The following is a 26,776-nucleotide window of genomic DNA, read 5'->3' as shown; positions in this document are numbered from 1 at the left end:
ACTTATTGTTCAAATGAAAAAACAAATCTGCAACATAGATTACGCAGCTGCAAGGGACTACATTTTGTTTCGTAACAGGAAAAGGTATGTGCTGCATGCTGTGCAGGAAAGTAGGCAAATAAAGCAAATATAATACCGAAATTCTCTCTGAAACTCTGTGTATTTGACAAACATGTTTCTGCAAACATCATTAAAGCCCTGTGAAAGTCAGGATCGCGTAAACGGAAGAGAACATTATTACTTGATTTGTTTCTCTCCTGAACTGCAAATAATAAATAAAACAAATGTAATGTATGAAGAGCTGAGTGTCTTCCTTCACAAGCAGAAATAAATGAGACAGAGGAAGCAAGGGTGGAGGATTTTCCCACATACAGCTTCTAAAAGAAGTTGCAGATAACTGAGAGTCAGACCATCCCATGCTGGAGAGCTGGTCTCCAAAGCGACCTTCATTCTCCTTGTCACAAGCGCTTCTCTGAAACTCTATTAACATCACATAGATGGCCCATGTGAGCATCAGTGAGGGAGACATCTTGTGAAAAGTACCAACAATAAAAAAGAAAAAGAAAAAAAAAAAAGCGTGACAGCACTGAATATATAATCGCGAATGAGATACAAACAAGGCTGGGCTAACTTAAAAAAAACATCAAGGCCGGGTGCTCCGTGACAGTGTCTCATATGTTTCTGGGCTAACAAACCTCCATTAAGAACCTGACAGAGTGACAAGGAGTACACTTGTGTTTCCCTGTGAATTCTGTCAGACTACAGTTGTTACAAGTCCTCCATTACAAACACATCAGCTGTCAGGAGCGACACGGGAGGGAGCCGCAGGTCGACGAGCTTAATACATACGTGTGTAAATTTAGATTTGAGGAAATAGCTGAAATTATGCATTCACTTTTTTTTTTCTAAAATAAAACCATCCTGCCTGTTCTACAATGAAAAGACATGTCCGCCAAAAGTGACTTTCATGCTCATTTTATGTGCATTTTCATTTCTAATTAAAACACTCAAAGTATAAGTGTATTTAGTTATGATCCAGCCAGTATCTCAGCTGTAAAACATGATTAAACACGATTAATATAAATCGTAATTGGTGTTCATAGTGGTTTTTACACAGCATCCCCAAATTCCCATTCAAAAGCCCAATCGGATTTCTTCATTTTGTAACATTTGTCTTTAAGAAAGGTCAACCTCGCTGATCTAATTGACCCTGAATGCATCACAGTAACACACACAATCTTTGGGCAAGCAGAATATCTTTTAAATCTTCAAATGTAAACGAAACAAAGTGTTGTTTTTTTTTTTTAAACAGCTGAGAGAAAAATCAGGCAAAACATCTGCAGATGTGATATTTACATCAATATCTATATATAAAAATGTACTTTTTTATTACTCACAATTGGACCTCCTGCATATAGTAATTTCAGGTTTTTTTTCTCATCTTAATAAAATGTATTATTAATATTATTATTATTATTATTATTATTATTATTATTATTATTATTATTATTATTACTACCACTACGGATAGAGCAGCTGAGAAAAAAAAAACACATCAGGTCCCTGACACGTTGGTATGTGCACTTTCCGCTCATCTCTCTACAACTCTACAGGACTGGACAGACATACACCATATTGCTAACACTTTGATGTGCTGTGCCCTGCTGCTGAGCGCTCCAGCAGAATCTGCTGATAACAACAAAGTCTACTGTGCTATGAGGGGACAATTCAACATTGGGGTAGTAATGTGCTCATCCGCAGACATTAGCCTCTTGTGTTTGCTCCCTGTCTATAGTCAACTGGTCGAGCTGAGTTTCTTCATTTGTTGTTGCGCTCTGTTTTTCCAGTTAAGTGTGGCCTTCAAATTAAATATTAGGGGTCAAGGGAGGAGTTAGTGCATTCTGTATGAGTTGCCAGCCATGCACATCCCGAGGGAAGTGACAACATGGACGCCTTTATGACTCTCTTTCCAATGGGTCATTTTTCAGCTACTTAGCTTCACTAGCAAAAGTGCCTGACAGAATCATTAAGGGAGTCATCAACACATTAAAGGCTTCTAATGGAGCTGGCTAACTTCCTGTTTCAAGACACGCAGCTTTTTTTTTGTTTCCTAAACTGGCCATAATGACAGAAGACCCATTTAAACTTGGCGTAACTTTATCTTTGCAGCGGGACTGTTACAAGGGTAAGTGTTGATAATTACAGCAAATCATAAGCCAGTCAAGTAAAAGTAGGAATTTTCTTTTATTATCTAGATGTCAGTGATGAATTTTGATGAGCTGCATTAGAGGAAATGTATTTCAGGAAGCCACCATTTGATTAACAAATGTGTAAAGAAAATCAATTAGAATTTGAAATAAGACTCTGACTGCCGAATGTTGTAGATATGCATACTTTCTGCATGTTCTACCAAGAACGTTAAAAAATGACATGTATTAAAATCCTTTCTTTAGTTTCATAATTTTTTTTTGTTTTTTTTAAAGCTGTTGTTGTTTCTGATGCTGCTTTATCTTCGGTTTAACACAGCGTCTGTGGACCAAACATTAGGCAGAGAACCCAGCATGCATGTAAGAAAGCTGCAGGATTAAGTGTTGTTCTTGTGCTGTAATTATACTGCTGGCCATATTAATCTGTTGCTCTGTGTGTCCACTCAGCATAACTAATGACATTGTTCTGGACAACCTGCATTCTTGTCTTAAGCTTTTTAGAAAGCGCAGCAGAGCAAACAGAGTGGGCCGAATCAAAGATGCAACAGATTAACACGATACAAAAATGTCCTTCTTGTGTTTAAATGTTAAAAAAATTTGAATATGAAAATGTGCACGTTTGTAGTTTTAATTAATGATTTCATCGAGATCTCAGTGAAAATGCTCCCATGTATCAAATAGTTGAACGACAATATTATTCAGGCTCAATTTTGATAAAGAAGAGATTGTTTAAGTCATTTACTATGCAAAAAGTCCCAACATTTACTGGATCCACTTTCTTAAATGTGTGGATTTTCTGCTTCTCTTTGATTATATATTTACAGAGATCGTAAAATGTTGAGGATCTATTACATTGGTTGAATGAAATAAAAAAAAAAATGTAGGTGTGATGGGCATTTTTCACTATTTTCTGACATTTTTAGAAAGTAAATGTTCATCAGTAAATTAAAAGAGAATCAAACAACAATAAAAAATAATAGCTGGCAGTTGCATCTCTACTTCAGACCTAATCATTAAAAATTTTGGAAATTTCTTTTAACAACAGCAATCGTTAAAAAGGCAAAATATCAGCAAAATCTGGCGTCTTCAAAGACAGAACAACCTTCACCTGCATCAGAAGTGTTAAAACCTTGAAAAAGTCCCTAGAAAATTAGGCCTTATTTGCTTTTCCTTGACTTCCCGAGATCCACCAAAAAAAAGGCTGCGTTGTCATGGCAACACTGAGTAAAAATAACACAAGCTTATTTTCCACAAGCTGAAAATAAAATGGAACAGGATCAGTTTGGACAAACAAGATCAAAATGGTTGCTAATTCGCAGACACAAGAAGCTGCGTCTCTCACACTGATGTGCTGCAACATTGAGGCCTGCATGCGTTCGCCTCCCGCTCGTCATCGGCTCCCGTTATCTGACGGCCAGATCCCCTTACTCATGTAAAGAAACCAGTGCTTGTCGGGATAATGATCTTAATAAAGGGAACGCTCACGCCCCACTAATTCCTCCATCCCAGAAGCCACCACAGCTGGTTTGTTTAAATCTTTTAATTCACAGCCAGCTAATTAACATTCAGAGAACAGTATTATAGTACAGGCAGTGCCTCTTAACAACCACCAACCTCAGGTATTTTACATGTAATTAACGAGCGGGAAGGAGAAAAGACGAGGAGTGAAAATACTCATTTGCCTCCTTCCTTCTTCCCGCCTCGCAGTGCATATTGTAGCTCTGCTCAACATATGGATTGAATGCTGAAGACATTATTATGCAGCGCTGATGCATTGCCGAGACAACAGACTCGACTTGTATTTAATCAGCTGCACTGGCTTGTGTGCAGAACAGTTTTTAATGCACCGTAACCAGGGTTTGGTTCCTAGATCTGTGATTTCAGCAAAAACAAACAGCATTATGCAAATGAAACTTCATCTGCTAAGTGAGGGAGATGAGTGATGGAGCGAGATGCCGGCACTGAACAGACAGACAGACAGACAGACAGACAGGCAGACAGGCAGGCAGACAAACAGACAGGCAGGCAGAGATAAACAGCGGAGTGGGGGTCTCAGCCATGATATCATATCTGTGCCATATTTTGAACTAACCCCAGTGAGTCAGCACAGCCCACCCAGCGAGGATGTGTGGTCACACCTTGGACTCGGAGGACACTTCCCTCTCAAAATAGCACATTTGTAATGTCATGCAGGCGAGGCTGAGACCACGGTGTTGACTGACCTGCTCATTTTTATTGCCCGACAACAGGGCTGACCTTTGAGCCTCAATGGGCCGATGTTGTGGATCACACAAGAATACACAACAAATCGACTCGACAATGGCGCCGTACACATGTGAAACGGCCTCGTTACACGAGCGTCACACAGAAAGACAGAAGCAACAAAAACGACAAATCCCACTACGCACTCAAACACCACTTCAACAACCATCATGCCCTTCATGTCAGCGCGGAACAAAAATGCCATGGCTTCAATCAGCCCCGACCAAAATGCAGAGTTCATTCTCCACCAGAGGCATTTTTATCTTTAATTAGAGGAGTGAGCAGCTGTCTACAACCCAATCCTGCACATCACCGTGATGGTAGGCCTGCACACAAACACTGATTTCAAATCCACGCATATTATTTCAACTTGATACAGCAAATTCCCCCATTTTCTCAGGTTCGTACACTGTGTTCATAGCTGGAATATATTCGGCCGGTGTTATCATATGGAAAAAAATCCTCTTGATCAGAATTTACGTTACATTTACAGTTTTGCACTGATGAGATCAAAACCATTCAGCATTTCAACCAAAATGCCTCTTCGCTCTGACTAAAGAACATTTTCTTTTCTGTGAGCAGCTTTTCATTTTCCAAGAAGCTACTTCTATGATAGCAAATACTATTGGTTTTGGTGTCAAAATAATTAGTTAGACAATGCCATCATAGACTCTAGGAACTTTTTTCCCTTTTGCGGTCATTTTTTAGACAAGATTGCAGTCATGAAATTTACTGTATGTGAAGGCTTATTTTAACATCCCACCGCCTGCATCAAAGTTATTAAAATCTTGTGTTTTGTGGTCAAATATTGTTCAAAGCTTCAAATTACTAACTAAATTATCGCAGACATCCTTAAGTTTTCTTCAATAAGTCATGTGGAATTTTGGGTAAATGTGCATAAAATGACAAAACAAGGCATCTAAAATATTTCCATTTGATGGGACGGTCCTGTCCAAGAAAATGGAGACTTGGATTTTGATATTTCCCTGAGTTTGAATGTTGTATCATTTCAATAAAGACCTGCAAAAGGACTATGAAGAACATATATGCGGTGGCGTAATACAGTGTGGCAGATGTTTTTCCAACCTTAAAGAAAAAGAGGAAGACTCCAGATCTTCAGCGGTGACTCAAAGGTGTGCAGTAAGGTTTTTTTCAGCTCCCACCAGTATGCAGATATCATTAGAGGTGAAACTGATCACAGTAACCTTCACCTCTCCCACCCTCTTCATCACTGCCTCCTCCAGTTTCATCCTCTCCTCTCCGTATTGTTTTCCCCCTCAGCACTTTAATCTTAAAAGCAGCTGACCCTGATGAGGAAGATCAAAGCAGCCCTGCACCAAGCACAGGTCACCGACTCCATCCTCGTGATCACGGTGATAGTATTGATTTCTCTGAGATCAATCTCGTCAACTGCTGTTATCCTCTATTGCACCAAAGAGAGCTGGACATGAAGAAAGGAGGAGGAGGAGATTCCAACCTGTTATGTAAGTCGTTGGGAAGATTTTTCAGAAGGTAACAACAGCGTGTGGAACACAAGGCCACAAGGATTTGGAAGGGTTTTTTTGTTGTATTTTTTTTTTTACTTTTTGTCTAAATTTGTCTGTCGTGTCAGAGGGACGCCTGTGCGGATCTGGCAGAGAGAGCTTTTCTGAGAAATGAGCGAGATGAATGCTCTCTCATACCCACAGGGAGTTGCATGACGTCAGCCGCCATTCACTGTTTGTGCACAGTTTTGTGTTTTGTTGCAGACATACACGGATGTACACACGGATGTATGAAGCAGTGTTTTTTTCCAGATGAATGCTCGCATAGATGCCTAGTTCTTAAGTAAGATAACCCTTTGGAGCAAGGCAGAGGTGGATTACATGGCTGCTGAGCCCAGAGTCACAGCTACGGATCCAGTCAAAGTGGTGGGAGAGAAAGATGGAGAGGGGAGAAAGAAAGACAGAAAAAGAGAGGGAGGGAGAGAGAGAGAGAGAGAGAGAGAGCGAAAGCCGGTGAGGGGTTTCTATTTCAAATCTCCCTGGACCCCCAAGGCACTTCCGTTCTGGCAGCATCCTCCACCAAAATAAATCATTTCCATCAAAGGAGAAGCTCCGACCATTCAGTGCTGTTCCCCACCCAAAGCAAACTCACATAAGCTGCTGGATTCATCAGCTAAAAACTCATTCAGCACAATTTTAAATGACCATCAGGTTTGAAAAGCTGCCAAATCAAAATCAGAGGCAAAATTAACTTGGCATCAACTTAAAAAGGGCTCAGTTAATAATAGAAAACACGTCTCCTTCCACTCCTAGTGGCAAACTTGTTTTTCATGCTCTTATATAACATTTCTATTAGGTTGCTCCATAGAGAGGCTGCTGTATAAATGATCTTTTCTCACACTCTGAATTCTCTGCAAAGACAGCCCTTCATATTTTTCTGAATGCATCAAGGATCCCAGGAGGAAAATCACTAATTTAGCTCTAGAAACAGAATGTATTTAATGTCATACAGCTACACACTGAAGAGGCCAAGACTGCCATCAGTTTCATGTGGGTTGTGGTCTGCCTGCCTGCCTGCCTGCCTGTCTGTCATTCGGATCAATAGGTGGTGCTCTTGCATGGGCTGAACTTTTCCCCCTGTCCTCTCCAAGTCGCGCGTGAAGTTCATTTTTGTACACCAGAGATCAAGCTCGATTCTTTTTTTTTTTGCAATGCTGTGTGGCCAGACATTTATTAATAACAAAATTGCTTACGTCATCTGACAAGTAGGGGGAAGATTATTTACGTAGACGGTGATGATGTGATTGGTCGCCGAATTAAAAGCCTAAAAAAGTACGAAAATGACTGTTTGGAGTAGAGGGGGGTGTTTTTATTCAATTTTGTAGGTAGGTTGCGAGGAAGGTTGGGGGAGTGGTGTGTGTGCTTGTCAACAAAATTACACCACCGAGGCTTGACAACGTGAAGCAGTCTCTCTCTCACACACACTCACACACACACACACACACACACACACACATACATACACACAAGTAGCTCTCCGTGCGCGCCGCCGGGACTGTGCGTCCGAGTGCGCCAGTGAGTGTGTGTTTTGAATTCAAATGCAGCAACACACCAGAGCTGCAAATGCGGAGACTGACAAGAGGATGGCGATGATGTGTTTGGGAACGGAAGCATTCACATTTTTTTTCTCTCTCCGAGTTAAATGTATTCACAAGATGCCTCGACGCTGCTCTCTCACATAAAATCACACACTGACCCGTGATAAGTAGCCCACTTCAGAGGTACGGCTATCGCAGCCGTGCCATGTACCAATTGGCAACATTAAGCGGTGTAATGATAATAAAGATTCACCTACCATATTTACTTCAGACACCATATCTATGCTGGCTATGTCTATATTCATTCCCACCGCCACCGGCGCACCTGAGAAGAAAAGCAGGCATTAATACAAGAGATGTGAATTATTCTCTCATCATGTAAATTTAACAAATTCGTGACGCGAGCACAGGTTCCTCTCTGATGCTCTCTGCTCTCTACAGGAGACTTGTGTGCATCACCAGCCTGAGCAGAAATCTTCACGTTTGACACACAGATGAGCTTAAATGGTGTTAATTTCGTTTATTTAGTGGAGTAATCAAACATTGATGAGCGGTATCGATCACGTTAAAAGCCCCTCATCAAATGAAATATGCACATCATTTCTCTTAGCCTAATTGGAAAGGCCTATTTGACTGTGAAGGGATGATTATGTAAATTAAAGCAGATTTTGCGATTCATTAAACATGTATCGCACGTCAGGAGGGCGTGAAAACATGAAATTCCGTTTTGAATTTGCTCGTTACCTCCGAAATCTGGCCTCAACCGAATGTCGTATCCTTTCATCAGCCTGTCCACTGTTTCTTTTACCAGAGGCATATTGCTCGGATCTTTGAGATCCTTGACGCTGGGGAGAAAAAGGTGGTGTAATGCAAAATAGCTTATTAATAACACACGTCAGGCACGCTTTAACAGAGGCTACATGACATGCAAAGACCGACAGCAAAAAAAAAAAAAAATACAAAATGAAAATACAAACGAGATTACCTTTGAGCCCAGACAAATGTCACCAGTAAGGAAAAAGTCAAAATCCCAAAGTGGTTTTTCCTGATCCTCCCCATCGCAACAGCTTTTGAGGTGGTTTCTGGATGCGAGTGAGGAGAGCGCACATCCAACTTACTCCAGACAGTGCAGAGAAGCCAATGAGGGGCGCATGCGTGCAGCCAGCCCAAGATCAAAGAGTGGAGACTGATGATGGTGGATGAGCAGTTTCCATTGCAGAGAAAAATATTAAAGGGACAAGTGGATGTGCGTAATGAAGAAACAAGCATTTATGCCAGGAGTGGGAAAAAAAAAAAAAAACAACAACACTGTTAATTTTAGGCTTGTTTTATTATTTTTGTTTATTCTGTGGCAGATGAGTTGGTCTATATCCTGCCAAGGTCAAACAACGGGACACACTGTCGGGTAAAAATGGTCAGATCAAGTTAAGAGCAAGTTTATTGCCTCTGTTTTTATCTTACTGGGCACAATTAATGGCTAAAAATAAAAGAGAAAAGCATTCCATTCCTTACAGGTACACACTTTAGATACAAGCATCTTCTCGCAACAATTATGGACCATCCATATAAAAATGGAAAATGAATGCCATCAACACCCATGGGTATTATATCCCACTCTTCTCTGCAATGTTTCCAGAGGACCTGCAGTACATCTGAAAATGCAAAGGGAGCACCAAAGCAGAAAGGTGGGATGGAAAACGCAATCCCACAATTCATTTTCTCAGGTTTGAGTAAATTTTTTGAAGCTGCAAGGAAGGATGCGAGCCTCCTCTAAATTGTCTTTGATCTTGTTGTAGTGGGAGCTGTGCTTCTGTAGAGGGCAGGCTTCTGAAAGCATTGGTTCACTCTTGCATCACCACCAGTTACAGCCATCACAGATTATATCATCCACATCTTTTTGATGTGTTTCTTGGTTTGTGCGCGTGTGTCTAAGTGTGTGTCTGAACATCATGCATACTGTATGTGTGTGGCGTCTGTCTCGGTCCACGGCCTGAGAACTTGTTGTGTGTACGTGGTGGGGTTTAAAGTGATTGAGGCCCGTGAAGGGCAGCTCTTCAGTTACTGATCAGAACACAAGTGGGCAGCGGTCACAGCCTGTGAAATGAATAGATGTGCAGCAGGAGAATAAATGAGTTTCTGATTCATTTCCTCTGTCAGATGAGAGCAGAGTGAATGCTGAGAGCTTGTTCACAGAGAGAGGGGCAGAGGAGGGTGAGGTGAGGCTGGCTGGATGCTGAAGGTCTCTCCGGCTGCACGTGCCCTTTTCCAGGTCCTCTCAGATGTTAAGATTCTCATCCCTGCAAGACCAGAATACAGCAGAGCGAATAATGTGAGTGGGGCATACAGAAACCTCTCTGTTTCCACATTCAGAGATGCTTTCTTTGCAGTAAACTGCACAGCCAAAACTGGTGCTGTGCTCCCCGTCCTCTCAGTGCCTTCTTAAAAAGTAGCGAGCGACAGACACGGCGAAAATGTAAAGGGAAAAGATGTGATGCAGCTCCTCTCATGCTCTCCATTTTGTCTCTCTCATTAGTCTGCAGAACGTTATAAACAAAACAACCATAAAAATTCTCTGACAGGAACATGAGAAGCATGATGAGCATATTTGCACTCCCCAATGTTACATAACACATCTCTCTCTCTCTCTCCCTCTCTCTCCCCTCTCCCTGTCTTTTTGCACTGCATCTTTCTATTTCCTTCTTGGACATGGAGCTTTGTGTTCTATAAGTGGCTCACTTATAAGCGGGAAAGTGAATAGTCGCTTTTTCATGTGGTTAATGTACAAAGTGAGCTCTGGTTTGTGTCGCCTGTGACTCTTTCTCCCCATGGAGAGACGATGTTGTCATTAAAACGGCCGGGTTCTGCCAGCCTCCAGGTAAACCTTATATAAAAAGAGAAGGGAGCTCCATGCATACTTTCCTTCTCAAATTAACTGAGCGCCCAGCCCCTTTTTGTATTGTACAGCAGTGATGATGATAAAAGCCACAGTGCTGGCATCAATGCAGCAACAACGCCACTTAACATCATTCTCCTCTTTTTTTTTTTTCGCCTACAACTCCCGGGGCTGTTTCAGCATTAGAAATTATTGATGTCTTTACTGCCTAGATAAAAGTCTTTGACAAAAACGGTGGGTAGTTATTGCTCCATTGAAGCTATCATAAGAGCGAGTGAAACAGGATTTTGGCATACAACCTTTGTCCACGGTTGAGTTTTTTTTCCCCCTCCTTTTTACCTTATTTGGAAAATGGTGGAAACCCTCCAAGTCTGTCTCAGGCCTTTTTTACTATTTATCAAAAGAGGGGTTTTCTCAATCTGTTGCTTTGTCACATGTAACGCAGAAGGTCAAAGATTTAACTGTTTAAACTATGGTGTAAACACAAAGAAGTAAGCTAGAGTGTTTTTTCAGTAGCTTTTTTTAAATTTAAAAAAAAATGTATCTGGATAATATCACCTTGTCAGACTTCAAAATACTATTCAAGTGAAACAAACTTTGAAGGAAAGAAAATCACTTGGGTATAACAGGTCAATGTATTCAACCTGTTATGTGGAGTAGTAGATGGACACTGCTTTGTAATAAAGGGTTGCAATGACAAAACAGCTGAGACTAACTTGTTGTAATCTCCAGTACCTAAAGTGTAAGAATATAAAGATGAGGCTGTTGATAAGTCTACATTTTTGTTACCGTCTACAAATTTCATGTCAGACTAAAACCAGCAGTCCCATGTCTGTATACTTTCTGACTTTCAGGAACATCCTGTCTGATGTTCAGCTGGACATTGGAGTCTTTGGTTTATGTACCAATATGTGACTCAAATAATAAATAATGCAGCTCTATGGCACAGAGGAATAAAATATATATTAGGATTTGGCTACACACAGAGGGTTCATTTCATAATTGGCTTTGTTCATTTCATGAGTATTATTGACAATATAAAATAAAACAGAGAGAATATCACCATTTATCCTTTAAATATCTGGACTTCTCAATGGTGCATTTAACCTAGATATACCAATGTATTTAAGAGTGGGATGTTTACCTGGCCCTCTCCATGGTGTCTTTGGCCAGGTAGGTGTACCAGTAGATTAGGTTGAAGAGGGCGAAGGCCAGGGGGAAGAGGATGCGGGCATACTTGTCAATGGGGCTGGTGCCAGCCAGTTGTGGGACTGGAGGAAAAGCTGAACCCTGCTGAAGGAAAATCGGTAGAGGGGGAGTATCTAGTAGTTCGCTGCGACACACTGAGTGGTTTCTCCTCTTCAGGCTTTCCCGAGTGCCGCCATCCATCTGGTGGGAGGTGGTTAGGGATCATTTGGAGGAAAGGGGTGTGGTTGTGTTAGTATGGGGTTTAGTGGTGATCATTTGTGCTAAAATAAAGGTAGGAGAAATGTTTTAAAAAAAAACACACAAAAAAACAGGGGATGTCTACCCTGCAACATGCTTGCAATATGTATTCAAGGCTGCAAGTAATGTCTGTTCCCACAGGAGCTTTCTCTCAATGGTATGCCAATATCTCTACAGAGCGCAGCAGGTAGTTTGCTGGATGCCTATAGGGTGGTTAGGAGATTATACAGGGAGGAGTGCTGGAGTTGTTCTCCATTCTCACACTGAAGCTATTTTTAAAGAATCTAACTATGAGCTCTACACGTGAGACAGATCCCAGGAGAACGCTGTGGTGGCTTACTGTATAAGCATAAAGCATATAGCTGGGGATGAGAGCACTACAACAGCACATATTACTATGTAATGTATAGTGTGCCCTGAATGGAAAAATGAAAGAGGCAGGCTGACTACTTGCAAATGCATAGAAAAAGGTCTACTGTATCTATGGCATGATTTTTCTTTTCTCTACATCAGTCTGAAGCTGCTGACTTTCTGTTCATCACTAGCATCACTGCATCAAACTCTGCAACACTCAAAGGACTCTGTACCTCCATTCACTATTATTAGCTATGTAAATGCATTTAAATGTTGAAACGATGGTGTTGCTGAGCAGGTTCCTTTCATACCAAGTTTAGGAAAACACCTATCCTATCAACACGTAGTAAATCTGGCAGGAGAGATGTATATGGTATATCAATGTTCATAACCAGGAACTTAGTGCAGTGTTGTTTTTCAATTTTTGTAACTCAATGTGGACAGTCAGATTTAAGTACAAAAACATGTTGATTGTACAGAGATTGTTTTTTTTTGTTTTTTTACATTATTTTGTCCTATTTTTGATGAATTTTGAAACGTTTTCATAAATACACTTATTAACTTTTTGCCCAGGGTTAGACAAGCTATATGGAAGACTTTTCAATACCAAATACATAAAGAAATACATATGCCTGTGAAATAAATAAACATGGATACAAAATAAATTCTGAAATAAATAAATGAGAGAATATTAATAATAATACATTGACAGAAATAAAGGCAGATAGGACACTAAATTAATAGGTTTATACTTTTGAAAAGGACAGTTTTTAAAGGACTACATTTATTTGCAACAGGAGACTTGTTTTTTCTAATGCCACAATTTAATCCTTTTCTCTGTAGCTGGAAAATAAACAAACCAAACACAATTTTACATGATTATTCAGAACAGATTAGGGTTGACATTGGTACGACCAAGCATCTATCCACAGTCGATCAGTCAGTGACAAATTTTTGTACCTTGCAGGAATGAGAGTGAACTCTGCCCCAAAATAAGTTTTTTAAAACATACATTTACACACCAAATTGTCTAAGGAGGCTCAAACAATGACGGGAGCTCCAAACTCTTCGCTACACTTGCAGAAACATCTGTAAGCCCAAGGAAGCCATAGTCTGAGCCCCTCTGAGCTCCACACGGTCCGGCGAGGTGTGGTGGGAGCAGATGGAGCCTTCACTGGTCAAAGCAAAGCCACTGAGACAATCACACCCCATTCATTACAATAGAAATGTAACTGTAATCTATTCAAGCAACTAAGAGTTCTAACCCAGGAGTGGCCTTTCAGTGATGTTGGATTTAGTCTGTAGTCTCAAAGAACACACAAGAACCTGTTGGTATAGAAAAACCTCCAGAAACTTGCCAACTGGCCAGTAACCATCTCCAGCAACCAAACTTTTCTTCTGGTTCCTCTTTTGCCTTTCTTGGAGCAAAGGGAGGTACTCCCATAACCATCTCTTACAGAAAAACATCTGAGAGGGATTGTACTCGTCTCCATAGCTTTCTCTCATACTGGTCATGACCCTCGAACACCCCAGGTGGCAAAGCTGGTTTTCTCTTCAAGAGAAGAAAATGGTTGGGCATGAGAGGATCCAGGCCATAAGGATCATGCAATATTTTTGCCAATGATTCAAAATGGCCCCTTCTTCACAGAACTTGTATGAAGTCCATCATCATCCAACCTTTCTCATGAGTATAACCATCTGTTCCCACACAGCACCACAAAGTGAACCAGCAGGTGGATTAAAACTCCAATGAATTTCAGCCTGCGACAGGACTTCTTCAATCGTATTGCGATTCAAAAAAGCAATTTTCTTCAGTTCTCTTTCTGCCCCAGTGAAGTTGGTACCATTGTCTGACTTTGGATGTGCATCTTGTCTTCTACTACTGTTGAAACGCTGCATGGCAATGAGGCATGAAACGGTCTCCAGATCAACTCTCAGGATCCTGCCTGTATGTGGAATTCTTTATGTCTGTTCTGAAAGAACAAAATTTCCTCACTTCATTTTTCTTGCTGGCAATGGAAAATCATGGCAACCTCTGCTCCCAATAGATCACCTAGGAAATCACTGTGACCCTTTGTTCTCCAATCTGCATCAAGCTGTCCTGACTGGTTTCCTTCAGCTGGCGAGCCACAGCAGCTTCCAACTGCTTTCTCAGGCAATCAATCAAAATGAGGTGGTCAGTTGGATTAGGTATATCAAATTCACTGATGGTATTTGCTGTTTCCTCCTTTCTGACCTCATGGTCAATAGAGTCCACAGAGACTTCCACCACAGTTTTAGGCTTTCAGAGGATTGCAGGACATTCAAGGCACCTGCTATTCTTCCTCAGGGCATTGATTGCAGATCCGGGAGATAAAACAGCACCAATCAGATGTACAGTCATTCTGTATTTCACAAGGTCTTCAGTGACATCTCCATATGGCAACCAGAGTGAAAACTTCTGCCTTCTGTAGCAACTTTCACCTCATGTAACATGGCTTGAATGTCACCCATGAAATCCACAGGTTTCTGTCTAAAGTTAGTGAACTTTAAGCAGTGCACCGGTGAGTTTAGGACCGTAAAGGAGTTGCTGTTTGTGATGTAGCGTCAGGACACGCATAGACGCACGCACGCACGCACACGCCCGCGGTTCATTCCCGCTCCATACAGATTACTACATCGGGACCCAGGAAACTTCACAGTTATTTGTTCTGCCAGTAAATGATCATGGGTGCACACTTGATAGTTCCAGCATAACTTTACACCGCTGGTCATTTACTGGAGGTCGACTCTCCCTTCAGCATCTTCCCGGGGCTTCCCGTTCAAACAGAGGTATCAGGTGTTTAATACGCCTGTAGCGATGCTCACTTATGTGACGTCATCAGTATGTGACGGCCCCCGTTAATTTATCTGTTTAGCTTTATCTGTGAACTATTTATTGGGCTCAATGAAGGAAAAACATTTTTTTTTTCTGTTTTTTTTTTTTTAAGTAGGCAGACAAATGATAACCTCTGGGTTTAGATATTTAATTTATTGTATGTTTTATTATGATCAATTAGCTTGATGGGAGGGGCTTACTACATTTAAAGGGCACTGTGGGCCAAGTTACAGAGCAGGTAACAGCTACTTTGATTGAGACACTGTTGATTTTTGCAAACCTTTTGGTTTGGAATTTGTTTTTATTTGTTTTTTACCCCCAAAAAAGTGTTGTTTGTTGGTACTGTTTTTTCCACTTGTAAATATATTTTTGCCACCAATCTGCACTTCTGGGAGACAAGCACAATAAATTGCATTCTACCTACGACTACTCCATGTTTTGTGTTATCTGAGGGCTGAGCTTGAACCCCTTCACACTGTTCAACAGTTTTTCTAGAAATGTGGGTCCAGAGTCAAACTTTTCTACCATTTTGCAAACTGTCAAATTTATTGCAAGCGTTTTATCAACGAACTTGACAACCTGTTTTTAAATTCAACACCGCAGACAACTTGATTTAGAAGCAGTTTCCTTTACCGCGTCGCGCATCTCCACGATAATTAATAAACAAACAGAACATTCAATGAAAAGTCTATTGTACTTCAACAATCAATGCATTGAACTAATGTCCAATAATGCTCACAATTTAAATGGACATGAAGCAGTAGAGCCCAACGGATACCTCATACAACCAGCTTCAGCATTAGCATCGTAGCTGTCTTCATTCTCTCTCCTCCATTAAGTCCCAAACATGCCGACGTTTTCAAAGCTTTCAAACAAAGTCCCGACCGGTTCAGTATTGTTGACTAATATTGTGGGCGCTAAGTCCACATTTTTTTAAATTGTTTTTCCAATGTCCAGTTTGATGATAATTCAATGTGCAAATTACAGCAAGACAAACAAACTTTGGCGCCACAGCGGTCGAACATCTTTTCTCTTTCCAGGTCCAAACACCTGACAACATCAGTGACCTTCCTGTATACCTGAGCTCATAATGAGTGCAGCGACTCCAAGTGTGCACATAATGAATAACAATTCAATTCTGGTTATTGCAGCAAGAGAGGGAAATAAAAAAGAACTCGGAAATAATTGTGGTATTAGTAATAAAAGTCATATGAAAAAGGTTAAACTATTTTATTTTTTTCAAACCTTACTTTTTAAAATGAAGGGGAAAAAAACAATTTATTTATTTCAACTATATTGGCTCCCATTCATTTCATAGACATATTTATTTCTGTGTATTTGTTTATCTACTCAATATTATGTTCGATATTCCAAAAGAATGCATACTCTTTTTCATTACGATAGAGCCAACAAAATATGATTAGCTCAGCTGAGCATACAAAGTGGAAGTAGGAGGAAGCGAGCTTGGCTGTGCTAAGCTAATTGGCTAAGTGGCTGTCAGCTGCAGCTTTACATTTTCAGGGCATGTGGCAAAGTTTAGCACAAATTGGACGGTTCAGTATATTATTATATGCATTTTTAGAGAGAATATTTAGCATTGCTCTCGTAACATTGTCAGGCTAGTGATGAAGAGTTTGAAAACGGGATCAAAATCAATGCACTTGGCTTTTTCCATACATTCTTCTCACTAGTCACAACCTGGTGAATATTTCGCCTACAATGCCTCTCAACAGCATCGTCATCAGAGGTTTGGATGTGTTATGCCAGTAGTAGCTAATGTAGCTTCTTTAGCCTTCAGCAGAGATGAGGAGTGGGCTACAGAGCTCCGGTAAACTCTTTTCTTCTAACACGTTTTTTTTTTTTTTTTTTTTCTATTTTCAGCCCCTCTCTCCCCAGTGACACTGACTCATCATTTGAATCCATTTATCAGATCAGATCCTCTGGTATTGCAAAGGCCTTTACAGACCTGTAAACACACTTTCATGTGTGAAAATCAGTGGGGTTCCCCTTTAAAAAAAAAAATAATGCAGGCCTGTATCCCTATTTTTACTTTTTTTTTTCTCTCTTTTTCTGTGAAATGAGAATGTTATCCAATAAAAATGTTGATTTTTGTATGTGCAGACTGCTCACCGAAACTGAGTCTTCATCGTCGCTGGCGGCCAACATCTGAAGCTTGTCTTGTTTGATTTTCTGCTTCTTCAGCTGGTAGGCCTGCAAGGTGGCGAGGTAGTTTACCGCTGCAAATTCAATGAGAGCCGACGCCACAAAGGCAAAACACACAGAAATGAACCAATCCATGGCGGTGGCATAAGCTACTTTGGGCAGAGACTGCCGGGCGCTGATGCTCAAGGTGGTCATGGTCAGCACTGTGGTGATGCCTGAAGGAGAGGCAGGTATTTATGAACCACACATGCAGATGGGGACCATAATGTCAAACTGATTACAGTACACATAAATTGCCTAACATTGCTGGGAAGAGGGGCATACCAGCAACTGTGCGCGCAGGAACAGACTCTTTGTTGATCCAAAAAGAGACTTGTGACAGTACGACCACCATTATAAGAGGGATGTAGGTCTGTATGAGGTAGTAGCCAAGCTTCCTCTGGAGGTGGAAGTGGACCACCTGCACAGAGTAGTGACCTGCAAGATAAACAGCATGTGTAAAGAGAGCAACCCTGAGGGACAGAGCAGGGTAACACAGGACGGATGCCCTTGCCTGCCCTTGAAGAACAATAGCTGCTGAGAGAAACATACAGATATACTGATGCTGTTAGGATTGGAATAGCTTGCCGAGTTGTACGGCAGCATGTGAGAGCCATGAAGAAAGGAGAGAGGAGGGAAGAGAGCAGGGTGAAGAGGAGGAGGGAAGGAGCACAGCGAACATGAAATTGGGATAAAATCAAGAAGAGGACGAAGCAGTGAGTGAGGTGGGGGCTGGAGGAGAGCATGCAGTGCCACTCTGCGTAACACTGCCCTGCTCTGTCAAAACACATGCATGCAGACATTCACAGACCAAAAACACATTGCATTATGCACACGCACGTGCAGATGTTCTCCCGCTCACTCTGTGTTTATTAAATGTGTATCATTTCTAAGTTTTGGAGCCTGCCTCCTCCTCTTCCTCTCTATTTCAGGGATGTGCTGGGTTCACAGCAGGGAAGCACTTCTCTTTCTTCTGTTGAAAGGAGAAAATGCACACACACACACACACACACACACATTCACTCAACTCCATCCTTCCTCCTCTCTGTCAGTGCATCTACTGGACTTTAAACCCTGTAGTTGTTTTTTAAGGCACACTGTACGCATTAGGCCGGACCACTTAAGCATCTGAGATGTCTGCTCAAGGAGGTCTTTGCTTTTATATCGGCCTGCTGGGGGGGAGTAACGGACACTAGCCCAAAGTTTGAAGATATTCATTTGACCTCTTTTTTACTTGAAAATGTATCAAGTCGTGAGAATTTTTTAATTAAACTTCAAAGCATTGCTATGACTGTAAATTGGAGTATTGTGATGGTTAACAGTGAGAATTACCTGTGTTTGATCTGAATATCTCACTGGATAATGTCTGTGCCACGAGATCGTACTGCAGAAGACTCATCGACTCTTTGGGACACTCGACGGAAGCTATCGGCCCCTTCCCCCATGTGAACATGATTTCACTGGAGGTGTATGCATCTAAAATGGAAACGCATTCAGGAAACAACTTAAAGGTGAGTCCCATTCATAAATATGGACATTATTAGATGTCACTATTAACAAAGTTAATATATATGCAATACTCACAGCTTCCAAACCTGAGAGGACAGGAGTGGCCGTCCATGGGGAAATTGACCAGGCTCATTGGACACTCTGCACTGATGGTCAGTCTAACAGCAAGAGGACACACAGAAATCAGTTTCAGCTATTCATTTCAATGAACTTCATGTTCAACACCTGTATTATCTAAGATCACCTCATGGTGTAGAGGACAGTCCCATTCTGCATAATGCGGAAGAGCTTGTTAGGTGTGGTCATGTTGTGTGAAATAGACTTCTTGGAGTTTCTGAAGAAAGTGTCTGGTGTCCATATCTTGTCCACCATACGGTTGTTCAGTTTCAGGATTTCAGTGGTGCCTTCAAATTTCAGCCGCTCATCAACCCACATCTGACGGAAGAACATGTCCATGGTGTACTCCTGATGCATGAACGTAACATATTAGCGGATACAAAAACACATTTTCTACAAATCTACAATCCTAAACTCTAGTTTTTAAATTCAGATCTTTGCTCACTCATTCATCAGCATGCGTAATACTGGAGAGATAATTCAACACACAGTGAAAGGTGAGGAGAGATGACAAAGCAATGATGGATGCCACTCATCCCAGATTATCATAAATCAATCCATTCAGCCATTCCCTCCATCTGACATGTTGTCATATTGATTTAGAGGCCATCAATAATTGAGTTATAGGGCTGGTCAAACAGATTAAAGCTCATTAAATGGTGTGATGGCAGATTACCCATAAGGCTGGTCACTGAAGCACTATTATCTCCCACAGTCAGAACATTTACATCTCCATACAGAAGTAGTATCTCACCATGTCAACATCTGAAACAGGTCCAAAGCTGGTGACAAAAAAGTCTGTTTTCACCTCTGTAACACCTCCTGAAACAGTAATTAACAACTGCACAATGTAGCCTATAGCACAGAAATAGTATGGCACAATTTCCTCAATGTCCCTTAAATACATAAGACTAAAAATGTAATTACCTCCAGAACCAGGTCGCAGTCTGTTGTCATAACCATCTAATAGTCTATCCAAAGTTTGAGTGATGTTGTCAGAGAATATCTTTTCATTTCCCCATACATTACCTAGACTGCAGAGGGGAAAAAAAAAATCATTAAACCCCCAGGCTCGCTGTACTTTAACCGATGTCTATGTACAGACAGAAGACTCACCTTATCCAGCAGATAAAAGTAAGCAAAACGACTGAGTGGACAGCCATCCTTGGCAGCAGTTTTCAGTCAGCTTCCCCAGCAATTCATACCACATAAAATAGCATATGCATGGAGTAAAAACAAATTCAGCAAGGATCCTTTTTAAGTGTCGTTAAAGTGACTGATAAGTATGCATGAAGACACATGAAGCACTGAGAATGGAACTGTAATCTAATTAACAGATTAGCAAATCCACTCCATTTTTAGACAAACGGTGGTTCAGCTGTTTACTGGTATGGCTAAATAAAGACAATTATAGCAAAAAAAAAAAAAAACGTAAAATCAATGCAACACATCGAAATTACATTAGACTGTACTTTGTGCCTCAAGAGATCAGGTTCACTTTGTTGTAGTTCAACCTATTAAACAGAAGATGGCGCTGCAACCGCAATGACATGCAAAACCGGAAGTGACCCAAACATAGAGAAGAAGAAGAAGAAGAAGTTTAGAAGGAGAGTGGTGCGAAACATCACGGCGAGAGATGATATAATCAGCAAATAATGAAATACATGATCGTTTAGATATTCTTAATAATAGTTGTTTTAACTTGCCGGCACGTTGATAGTTGTTCAGATTTACAGTGTGGTTAATTGTTAGCGTAACTTCTACAACAGCTGGAGATACTGTATGTTCGTCAGCACACGTTAGCCGACCGGTCAGCCGGTGAAACTGCAGCATGTCGGCGCACTTCGAGGAGAGGAGCGGCGTCGTCCCTTGCAAGACGCCCTGGGGCGCCTGGTACCAGACCATGGAGGAGATCTTTGTCGAAGTCAACGTGCCTCATTGTACGTCCGCTAAAGAGGTCAAGTGCCATTTGGGGTCCAGAGACATCGAGCTGCACGTCAAGGGGAAGGAGATATTCAAGGTGAGCCACTGAAGAGAAACTCGCCATCAATTTTACTAAGAGAGAAAAACAACAACAACATGTGAAGTAGTTTCTCTTTATATTTTCCGAATCTGTTTGTTTTGCATTTTGGGAAGCAGAAAGTAAAATATGTGATTTATGAAGTCTGTCACTAAGAGATTATAGTGGCACCTTTTGGTTTGTATGTAAATCATTATAATCCAGACTTTCAGTGTTTTACAGGTTTCGAAGACTTCCTGTTGCCCTATTATTGCCTGATCAGATTAACAACTCCCTGATGCATTGCATCCCACCTAACAGTGGTCCCTATTTTATTCTATCCTATTCTGAACTCTGAGGCTGCAACGAACACATATGTTCATTATCACTTAATATGTCAATTACTCTCTTACTGAACTGATCAGCTGTTTGGTCTCTAAATTGTCAAAATTCACTGTTAGAATTTTGCAAAGCCCAAAGTACGACCTAAAATGTATTGTTTTCTCCAGACAAATAGTCCACAACCAAAAGATGTTCATGGAGGACTAAAGAAACCCAAAAATATAAAAAATGACTCAAAATGTTTAACCGGTTATCAAAATAGTTGACAACAAATTTCCTGTCGATCAAATAAAAGATGATTCAATTAATCGTTGCAGCTCTAGTTAAGACATACAGTATAATAAATTTACTATCGTTGTTTTGCATACAGGGAAAGTTGTTTGACACAACCGTGTCTGACGAGGCTACATGGACACTAGGTGGGTTGCTCACCTCGAAGAAACATTTTTCAGACTTCACTTAAGACTTTGATGTACCAAAGCGAGCTTCAACCCTCTCCTGTGTGCTTGATTTTTGCCCTCAGAGGATAAATGTCTCATCCGGATCATTCTGATGAAGACCAACAGAGAGGCAGGGAACTGCTGGTCCTCACTGCTGGAGGGGGAGTACTGCGCGAATGCCTGGGTCCAGGACCAAATGCAGAGGAAGCTCACTCTGGAGAGGTTTCAGCGAGAGGTTAGTTCGATTCAGTGCCACCTGCAGCGCCATCAAATGTACTGTGTTTCCAAGACGGCGTTATAAATTGCACACCTGTGAAAGTTAGAAAAATATAGGAAAAACAACTCTTTAGACTTCAGCATCGTTGCGCTTAACCACCGACACTGGTCACTGATTGACCGAGTGATCGAGAAGTTAAACAGGGTTTTAAGATTTTAATCGCAGCGAAGAAAACTACGGCTGTGAGCTGGTGGAACCAGGCTAATCCCAAATACTGTCATCAATGAAATTGTGAAAGGAATGCAAAAAAAAAATGTGGCGGCGTGGTGGCTGCAGATGGTTCAATTGCGTTCTCTTTTTCAGAATCCTGGATTTGACTTCAGCAGCGCAGAGATCTCTGGGAATTTTGCTGGCGGTGGTCCGGACTTTTCCAGTTTACAGAAGTGACCGCTGCCGTGATGTCAAAAGCTGGCACATGCTGGATGTGTCACCTCGGTCTATCCTCCACGGCATGCAGGGGACAGTTGTTTTTTTTGGGGTGAGGAGAAGAGGGATTTGCTTCCCAAAGAACTCAATTATTGGTTGTTCCTAAAAGACTTTGACTGTTTTTATATCTGCGCGTTCACCTGGATCGTCTCGGCTACGAAGGACAGGTTGTTTTTTTAAAGCCTGATTTGGCGTGTGGTCTTTTAATAACAAGAGTGCAAACAGCAATTGCTTTTCAATAAAGTTTTATTGAAAGGTACAAATCCATTGGTTAGTCAGATGGTTCATTCAATCGTCAAATTTTGGATTCGAGAACACATTTTATTTCTGTCACTAAAATAAAACGTACTACACAGGGAAACTGGCAAAGAAAATGCAAAACAAGTTCCAACCTACATTTCCACTGCAACCACCAATTTTTGTGCGTGTTCTCTGCATCATCGACAACCGAAATCAACTCACACTTGTAGTGCTTCACTCTCTTCACAAATCAAGAATGGGTGAAAACAACTCATCTGTAACCACTGCTGACATTTCAGCTCGAATAGCGTGGTTAGCCATACACGACAGGATCGTCATTAGCTTCACTTCACTGGCGCAAACCAGAGCTCCCGCGCCACATCAAGTTTAGAAAAAAAAAAAAAAATCATCACCTTGGGTAGGAGTGTGCATTCAGGACAGTTTAGCAACCTAGGGTGGGAGTTAAGGATTTTGGGCCCGATTTCTTGGTTCCATTTTTGCTGTTCACAAAATCCTTCTCCCTCCTCTTCCACATGGTGGACTGAGGACCTAGGTGGTTATATACTTATTAGCTTAAAACCAGCAACCCGTTCCAGGAAATACCAATCACCTTGGTACGGATTTGAACAAGAACATACTGTACACCTGTGCAAGCAACTCAAGACAGGAAAGTAAAACTTAGAAGGATGGGAGCAGATTGACCTTTCTGACGAAGCATTACTCCTTGTCATCGGGACAGAGAAAATATATAGTGTGCTTGATCAATTCATGTACGACAAACAAACGGAAACATTTGGGCTTTTCCTTAAATAAATCCATCATCTCAGATAAAGATCTGTAAGGAAAATAAGTGCAACTGTAAGCAGGTGACCGTACTGCGAGCAAGTCACCCAAAAGTTACATCCAGTCAAAGAACAAGGAGGTAACAGTGAGGACAGCTGTAGTCTATCTCTGCATGCAAGGCCACCCACTCGTACGCTCAGGTCTTAACAAGCGGACTCGGGTATGGTGGGAAGATGAGCGATCTTGTAGTAGCTGTGCTTCAGCTGACGTGCAGTTCTTCCCGAAATAGTCCAGCGGAGTCTCTGGATGTTTGGCTTCCAGCACTTAGTGGCGGCATATTCAGTCAGGCATTTTCCAACTAACTCCCGCACACAAACTACGTCCCCGTCCTTAATCTGCAGAGAACAGAAACAGTTTATCGGACATGGCAACATGTCGCTCTCTGCTTTAAAAATTCATTAAAAAAGAAAAAAAGCATTATTGTTCCAGTTATTCAGGTCCTCCTTTTATGCCAACTAATTTTCACACAGCTAGATTACTAAAAGTGCAGCACATATTTAAGATAAGGACTTACGTTGAGCTGCTGCTGCAGGCTTTTCAGGGCCCCAGATATTTTGTCATCGTGCTCGGGTTCATGTTGTTCCTGGGCCTCAAAACACAGAAGAGCCATGGCAAGCAAAGATGGCTGCAGAGAAACAGCCACAAAGATTGTTATTGCCAAAAAAGAAACCTGCAGCAAATATGCTTGTCTCACATTTTATGAATGAAAATGAACCAGCACGGCTGGCCAACTTTTTACCAGGACCACAAATAATAAGTATGCAACATGAAAGCTGTTTGATTTTCAATCATATACAGTCAGAAAAATGGAACTGCCGGATGCCCTTGACATAAATTCTTCTAATATAATTCCAAGTGGAAACGGGCCATGATTGAAAATGCTGGGAAACCAGTTATTTTGGCCTACCTTCATTTTGGAGAAGACAAATGAGCAGTGACACGCTTTCAGCTGCGCCTCCAGTCTCTCAAGACTCAGTATCTTCTTGCTGTAAAAAGAAAAAGCTTTTAGTGTTGAAATTGCAGCTGCATAGGCAAGATGAATGTGAGGCACAGCTCACAGGGATGGACATCAATCTGCATCAGTCAATTTAGCAAAGTAATACCAACAACAATTATTTATATCTTTTTAAAGTACAACAACCATAACAACACTCGTAATGTTTGAAAAGAATGATTTTCATCGTTGTTTCAAACACGCTGTCACATGTCTAAAGAGCTACATGATTTCAAATAGGACTGTGCCTGTTGGATAAAAAAATATATATTTTTGGCCAGTATTAACTGTAAAGCCAAATAGAAGAAGACACATTTTTGTAGAGTAAATATAATCTTGTTGAGTCATGGTGTAGCCCTGCAGGTTGACGGGACCGTCTGTCCTTACCTCTCAGCGTCGAGCTGCTCCCGGATGTGGCTGTGAAAGAGGCGGAGAAAGCGGAGGGCGGTGGGGGCCTTCACCTTCCAGTAGAGCTTCTCCATGATGATCTTCTCCATCCTCATCATGTCAGACACCGTGAAGCGATTCTGACTGATGCGGATCAGGTCATTGGCCAGAGGCACGTTCTTCTCCTCTTCCGAGGACTTCACGGCAATGTAGAAGCAGCACAGGCCCACACAGGACAGATGCTTGGGCTGAATCTGTAGGAGACGGGGAAAGAGAGATTAGAATATAGAGAAAACGTTGTGGGAAACTCAACAAGATGTACGTTAAAGGCACTTTACTGACCTTCATTACAGAGAGGAATCGATCCAGCAAGCTGATGGCCAACGAGAAGGTCTCTGAGCTGAAACCAAAGAACCTGGTCAGGGAGAGCAGGTCCTTCACCTCAATCTCTCTCAGCCTGGTAGTCATCCTGAAGCCATTGTCCTGGGCACTCTCAATGAGCCTCAAGCCACTCAGCTTCGGTTGGTATCGGCCCTCCAGATCCATCAGGGCCTTCAGCTGAACAGCAAAGGGCTGTGCTGCGGGTCCGCTCGCTGTGTCAATCATCTGCGCAGAAAGGTAAATAGAGCTGAATGATACTGGCATGCTTGAATTTTAATCACAATACTCGGGCCTGTGCGAATGACTATGGAAATGTAATAGTTTGTAACCATGGGTATCTGTGGCTATCTACAGATATTAGAGCTTGAACTACCACCTGAAATCACCAATCTATAGAACTAGATGTGCTTTTTTTTTTTTTAAGGCTAAGAAAGAAAAGGTACTTTATGAGAGTAAAGGGAGGGGACATCCACACTTTCACTCTATTACAACAGCCCTAATATTGATTAAATTTAAATTCAGGGTTTACATGCCGGTAGTTCACCCAATAGGAATAGATCAGGATTAGTGTGTTGCTCAGGAGCGTCCGAGACACGAAGGTGCTTCCAAATTTGAAAGTTATCCAGTAACAAGCCCTGCCCCAACAGCTGTCACTGAACTGGACTCAACTGGACCAGACGGGAGGCGACACATAACGGGGACATGTCAAATAAAGTTTCTCTATTTGTAATAATATATATATATATTATTTTTTTTGTATCATATTAAGGTTGTGCGAGTTTGGTAAAACATACGATCCCCACGGTGTCAGTGACACTTTGATAATGGGGTCGGTACGTGAGGCTGTGACTCACAGGACCGGGCCTGGTCTGTCAGACCGTGAAGCCGTCATGTCCCGACATGTCTCTGCCGCACACACTAACGGGAGAGCTAACGCAACAACCTGCCGACCGACCGCAACAAACCCGAGTAAAAAAAAGTGACACAGCTCAACCCGCAAACCTGTAGATGAACCCGTAAGACGCCTCAGTGCTCGTCCTGCGTCAACTAAACTTCACGAAGGCGAAGTGAAAACGACCAAATGTAAATGTTAGCGACAGCCGCTAACGCTAGCTAAACTTCATTTTAAAACTTGATGGCGTTATTTATTTTTCTGCCGACAGACAGCCGCACGATGACACGTTTTCGGTTTTTACAATCCCTCAAATGCCAAATGTATAGTTATTTCACTTGATATAAGAAGAATTACTTACCTTGGGTAGTTACTTTGCCTTTAAAATTGTGGTGGAAAAAAAAAAAAAAGTAGCGGAAACTGTCTCCAAGCGCTTTGAACAAGCGAGTGAAAAGAGGTTTAAAACACACACAAAAAGTGTAAGTATGAACTTTCAATAAACAAAGTTTTAAGCATAGGTTGATTTCTGCCTATGCACACCCCCTACCCCTGGCGTAAGGCGATGGGGAAAAGGACAGCTTTGGTATTAAAGCAGGCATAAAACCAAGCCCATGCTGAGCTTTCAT

The 26,776-nt window shown here is 41.5% G+C and overlaps 4 protein-coding genes across 5 annotated transcripts in view; 1 reads left to right on the top strand and 3 right to left on the bottom strand.

The window, feature by feature from the left end:
• Positions 1-8,688, bottom strand: part of gabrb2a (gamma-aminobutyric acid type A receptor subunit beta2a) — a 30,096-nt gene extending 21,408 nt beyond the window's left edge. For both annotated transcript variants that reach the window (XM_069697063.1, XM_069697064.1), the window contains exons 1-3: positions 8,537-8,688; positions 8,296-8,396; positions 7,809-7,876 (exon numbers count right to left, since the gene is read on the bottom strand). In XM_069697063.1, coding sequence (XP_069553164.1) covers positions 7,809-7,876; positions 8,296-8,396; positions 8,537-8,610 — 243 coding nt within the window. In that variant the 5' untranslated portion in view covers positions 8,611-8,688. The remainder of the gene's footprint in view (positions 1-7,808; positions 7,877-8,295; positions 8,397-8,536) is intronic.
• A 216-nt stretch (positions 8,689-8,904) lies between these two features.
• gabra6a (gamma-aminobutyric acid type A receptor subunit alpha6a) lies at positions 8,905-20,092 on the bottom strand. Its single transcript, XM_069697122.1, has 10 exons — positions 20,046-20,092; positions 19,857-19,963; positions 19,684-19,751; positions 19,057-19,277; positions 18,888-18,970; positions 18,636-18,779; positions 17,589-17,741; positions 17,232-17,479; positions 11,589-11,833; positions 8,905-9,848 (listed from the first exon to the last, which is right to left on the bottom strand). The coding sequence occupies exons 1-10, from the start codon at positions 20,090-20,092 to the stop codon at positions 9,827-9,829; spliced, it is 1,338 nt and encodes a 445-aa protein (XP_069553223.1). The 3' UTR covers positions 8,905-9,826.
• Positions 20,093-20,491: 399 nt separating this feature from the next.
• nudcd2 (NudC domain containing 2) lies at positions 20,492-22,550 on the top strand. The gene is made up of 4 exons (XM_069697062.1): positions 20,492-20,949; positions 21,641-21,689; positions 21,794-21,945; positions 22,291-22,550. The coding sequence occupies exons 1-4, from the start codon at positions 20,761-20,763 to the stop codon at positions 22,372-22,374; spliced, it is 474 nt and encodes a 157-aa protein (XP_069553163.1). The 5' UTR covers positions 20,492-20,760; the 3' UTR covers positions 22,375-22,550.
• A 91-nt stretch (positions 22,551-22,641) lies between these two features.
• Positions 22,642-26,721, bottom strand: ccng1 (cyclin G1). Its single transcript, XM_069697061.1, has 6 exons — positions 26,512-26,721; positions 25,220-25,483; positions 24,878-25,131; positions 24,404-24,482; positions 24,011-24,121; positions 22,642-23,831 (listed from the first exon to the last, which is right to left on the bottom strand). Exons 2-6 carry the CDS (start codon positions 25,481-25,483, stop codon positions 23,640-23,642), a joined length of 900 nt encoding a protein of 299 aa, XP_069553162.1. The 5' UTR covers positions 26,512-26,721; the 3' UTR covers positions 22,642-23,639.
• Positions 26,722-26,776: the final 55 nt, after the last annotated feature.

This window comes from Brachyistius frenatus, unplaced genomic scaffold (assembly GCF_029030835.1).
Source record: "Brachyistius frenatus isolate BFR_SWC_R1_liver_20210118 unplaced genomic scaffold, ASM2903083v1 Contig_22, whole genome shotgun sequence".
Classification (NCBI taxonomy): domain Eukaryota; kingdom Metazoa; phylum Chordata; class Actinopteri; family Embiotocidae; genus Brachyistius; species Brachyistius frenatus.
This window is presented reverse-complemented; position numbering and strand designations above follow the sequence as displayed.